Source organism: Branchiostoma floridae, chromosome 12 (genome assembly GCF_000003815.2).
Source record: "Branchiostoma floridae strain S238N-H82 chromosome 12, Bfl_VNyyK, whole genome shotgun sequence".
NCBI lineage: Eukaryota > Metazoa > Chordata > Leptocardii > Amphioxiformes > Branchiostomatidae > Branchiostoma > Branchiostoma floridae.
In genome coordinates, this window is record NC_049990.1 from 1625824 (window position 1) to 1630633 (window position 4810).

The following is a 4810-nucleotide window of genomic DNA, read 5'->3' on the forward strand; positions in this document are numbered from 1 at the left end:
TATCTTCTTACATATATATAGTTAGAGTATAAAAGACCTGTTTCTTCCAGATCTCTTCAGTGTCACTGACGAAAGATAGTGGATTCTATCCGAAACGTCTGACCGTTTCAAAACCATATCCAGTTGCTTGAGTAACTATTTTTGGCGTGTTTTTCATTCATTTATCTTTTCCTTTCTTCCTTCCTCCTTTCATTCATTTATCCATTTATCCATCCACCCATCCATCCATCCATCTATTCATTTCTTCATTCATTCATTCATTCATCCATCCATCGACCCATCCATCCATCAATTCATTCATTCATTCATTCATTCAATTATTCATTTATTCATGTATACCTATGCATGGCCTACAAACCAGACAAATCAATGTTCAGGTATATTCTTATCGAATTTTCGGATATTTGCCAGGCCTTAATCTACTATACCCCTAGATTATTCTTTGACAAAATGGCAGTAACACGATTTCTTACTTTCTAAGACCAACAGGTGTACCTGACCACGATTGACAACTGGTCCTTTTGGAAGATTCGTGCGACAGGCCCGATGACAGATGCCAACGTGAAAGTCACGTGTGAGTCGGCGGGGATGAGGTATCCGTGTCACCAGTCGGGTGCGGCCGGGTGTACCGTCTTCTGGGACTCAGGCTGTATCACGTTAACGTTTCACCATGCCGAATGCTATACGCTAAATGCTCTCTCGAGTGAACTGTGTGGAACCATAGAACCATACGGCAGGTATTGTCAGCCGCTTGATGACACCTTTGTGTACTACCCTGGCTGGGCCGGTGACAGCGCTTTCGGAGTGGACTACGACACTCACACCCACCACCTGGAAGGAGCGAACTACAACAACATGTACGCGCTGTGTGCAGGTGAGGATATAGCCTCGATGTCATTTGAAAATACAATGTCATTGAGACAACGTCTTTTTCTCCCTTTTCTGGGTGTGGTTGTGTGTTGTGTTGGTTGGGGACGATCCAACATATATCTCCATAAAGGTCAGAAGACACATAGAATTCTTTTTTATTTGTTTATTTGTTTATTAAAATTCACCACACAAGTTGAAGGGTCGGGGGAACAGGTGGTGACACCTTTACTGGCCCTCATCCCGACTTAAAAATACATTAGTTACAGCAGAATAAGATTAAAGAAATACGACATAATCAATCAATCAGACTACCGAGCCCTTAAATCCTGGCAGGTGGTGCACTTACATGCAGTAGACAGGTACAGAGGTTATCAGATTTAGTTGCATTATCTACCCAGGGTAAGACCAAAGTTTTATTAGAATAAAATGATGGGCACGTATTCTGAATCTTGCCCTTCGTTTCGAACTCGAAGCCAATGCGTATTCCCCGAGGGCAGTGGTAATGACCAACTTGATGTACAAAACTCTGTTTCTAGTCTCCTCGTGTGCGACCTCCCCGTGTCTCCACGGCACCTGTACTGATGATGTCGGGGGCTACACCTGTAGCTGTGAGAACGGCTGGACTGGACAAAACTGTGATCTACGTATGTATCGCTTTGCTTCATTAGGCTACAGCAGGTAAATTTTATGGATGACATCCTCTGCAGACTGCAAAAATAGTGCGATAGGGCGAAAAAAAACAAGATAGGTGAAAAAAACAAGATGGGTAAAAATTCCAAATGGCTGCATTTTCAAAAATATGCACGATAAAGTTGTGATGAATGTTGTAACAAGAATTAGAAGGACAAAGCATGGTATCAGAGCCAGTTACAAGGCATTCATTCCCGTATTCAAGACATGTACTGGTGGGGTAAAAGTGACACTAGTGTGGTAGACTGGCATTACGAACAAAGTTGGTAACCACACTCATGGCTTCCATATTGGTGTTGCTTTTACAACTACCCAATAAGTTTCATTTCTGCAACTACAGTCCTGGGTACCTCGCAAGTGTCACTTCTACAAGTACAATTATTAGGCTACAACACAAAATATTTGCTCATTTTAGTACTGTAACGTCATGTTGACCATCACTGCAGAAGAAAAAAATTATTGTTTTTTTCCTGAAATCAGGCAAAAAGTAATGCGCGCGCTGTCATCCATAAAATTGACTTGACTTTTACTTATTGCTGTGGCCTTATTATAAAACCATACTGCTGTTGGCATTAAACGAGTAATTGACTTTCAAGATATATTTGTTTCTCCTGTAATTTTGGTTGGGTACTTCGGGTAATACGGTAACACCTCGGGTAATACGGCAACACAGTGTTGTATTCTATATGTCTCGCTCTTTTCAGGCCAGCAGGTGTACCTGGCCACGATTGACAATTGGTCCTTTTGGAAGATTCGTGCGATAGGCTTGATGACCAATGCCAACGTGAAGGCCACGTGTGAAGCGGCGGGGATGTGGTACCCGTGCTTCGGTCGGTCGGGTGCGGATGGGTGTAGTAACTACCAATGGACCTCAGGCTGCATCACGTTTCACCATGCCCAATGTGAAACGCTCACGGCTCTCTCCAGCGAACTGTGTGGGCGTACGGACGGGTCCGGCAGTTATTGTCAGCCGCTTGATGACACCTTTGTGTGCAGGCCTGACTGGGGGTCTAATGGCGCTTTCGGATTGGACTACGAGACTCACAACTACAACATGCCAGGACCGGGCCACAAAAACATGTACGCGCTGTGTGCAGGTAAGGCTGTAGCCTCGATGTCATTTCACAAGACAATGTTATTGGGGGAACTTTTCATGTTTGAAAAAAAAAACAGTTGTTACATAACATATGATAACACCACAGTGGGCCATCATGTGTACAATGTATATCAGATGTGTAACATTGCCTGTTTTTTAGAATCAAAGAACCTTAGTTCTTTAATCTATCATTAAGGTTTAATAGTACTTCCTCGAAGATAAGTTCAAATCTAACACTAACTCCCTCGTTCACTACGTTTATGAAGGTACGTAAGACAACCAGGTAAACAATATTCAAATACAATTCAATCTCTAAGACTGAATAAAAACGGATATTTACTTCCGGACGTTTCGAGTCACAATAGCTATGCAAAATATATACTAATGTTCATAATTTGCATGTTGGTGTTTAACTACGTACTTGCCAGTTAAAATTGATAGAAAATTGATTTGGTACTTCTTGATATATACTGGTTTTAATCAAATCCCAAGCCGGGTTCGGAATGTTATATGTATTATACATATATATTACTTCACACACATACATGTATATATATATATATATATATATATATATATATATATATATATATATATATATATATATATTACTTTCATAGCAAAATCTATAACAATCCATTAAAACGCTGTGAAAACGGATGAAATCACGACTTTTTACTTATGCTTAAAAATGTGGAACCCGGTTTTCCACATACGTACGTTATTGTTGGCATCCGTCTGACTCTGAAGACAATGGTAGGCAGACGGGTTTTAAGGCGACCCGTCTGCCTGGCCTGCACTTGGTTTTTTTTTAAGGTGAATGAGGGGTGTGCACTCCCTTCTCCACCCTCTCGTCCACTGGCGCAGTAGTCCTATAGGGGCAACTGTATGCAACGTGTAAGAGGCCCCCAGCAGATGCAGGTTTGTTGTTTGGAGTTTCCGTCTCCTAGGAGGACTTCCGACCAAGGATGCAAGGGGTTCCTCCTACCCCTGACTCGTGTCATGGCGGGTGCGTCATGCCCGAACATGCCCCTATGGCCTGTCACCACCACAAAGGCCTGTCACTGCCACTAGCAGCAGCTATGTACTCATTTACACTTGAGTTAGGTGAGGAAAGTCGTGTAAAGTGCCTTTCCCAAGGGCACAAGATCGGTGACACGGCAAGCGGATTTGAACCTGGGACCTCTCGGGCCTGAGACCAACGCGCTCCCGATCGTGCCACGCGGTCCCACAAATTACCACTCATGAAATCGTCATCGTGGTAAATTTTGTATGATGTATGTGACCGGGCCTGCGTTGGGTTCACTCGTACATATGAGGTCCGTATGGAATACTTTACCTCTACCAGGCTCCACAGGTCACTGGAAATTTAATAGAAATTGGACAATTATAGACAAATAACATGTCAGACGAGTTTGCTGGTCGCACACCATACTCCTCGGCTAACTGATTCCTATGGCATGTTATGTGTCTATATGTGTCCAATTTCTACTGTTTTGTCAATGAACTGTAGAGCCTGGTGGAGGCTAATAATTGACAACAGAACTCATACGGACGTAAATATATATACAAACATGTGGGAACCCATCCTTAGGTGTATTTTCATTTATGGATCTTAAGCATGGTCCCTTCAGTTAAAAATATAAGTCCGGTCTCACGTAACTTACAGCACAAATCAAACAGTAGACAAGACGTACATTACGTATTTGATGTGATAAAAATAATACAAGTAGTTACTAATAGCATTTAAGTAATAGCCTGCACTTATTCCAGACATCGATGAGTGCGCGTCCTCCCCCTGTGCTCATGGGACCTGCATTGATGAAGTGGCGAGCTACACATGTAGCTGTGAGAACGGATGGACAGGACTCAACTGTGATCAAGGTCAGTATTTAATTTCTGGTATTCAAGAGATTTTTTTTTTCAAAACGAAATTGTCATTGTAATACATGTAGATGAAAAAAAGAAAGCAAACTCTTGTTGCATTAATTTATGTTATTCCTGTACTTCTACCAGACATCGATGAGTGCTTGTCCTTCCCATGTGTACACGGAACCTGCACGGACACCATAGGAAGTTACACCTGTAGCTGTGAGAACGGCTGGACAGGACTCAACTGTGACCAAAGTTAGTGTGTATTTGATGTTCATGACA

The 4810-nt window shown here is 42.3% G+C and overlaps 1 protein-coding gene across 1 annotated transcript in view; it reads left to right on the plus strand.

Moving 5' to 3' along the window:
- The window catches only part of LOC118427804 (fibropellin-1-like), a 21012-nt gene that overhangs the window by 5955 nt on the left and 10247 nt on the right, over positions 1–4810 (plus strand). Inside the window, exons 2-4 of the mRNA XM_035837760.1 lie at positions 482–874; positions 4430–4540; positions 4673–4783. Of these exons, the coding sequence (XP_035693653.1) occupies positions 482–874; positions 4430–4540; positions 4673–4783 (615 nt within the window). The remainder of the gene's footprint in view (positions 1–481; positions 875–4429; positions 4541–4672; positions 4784–4810) is intronic.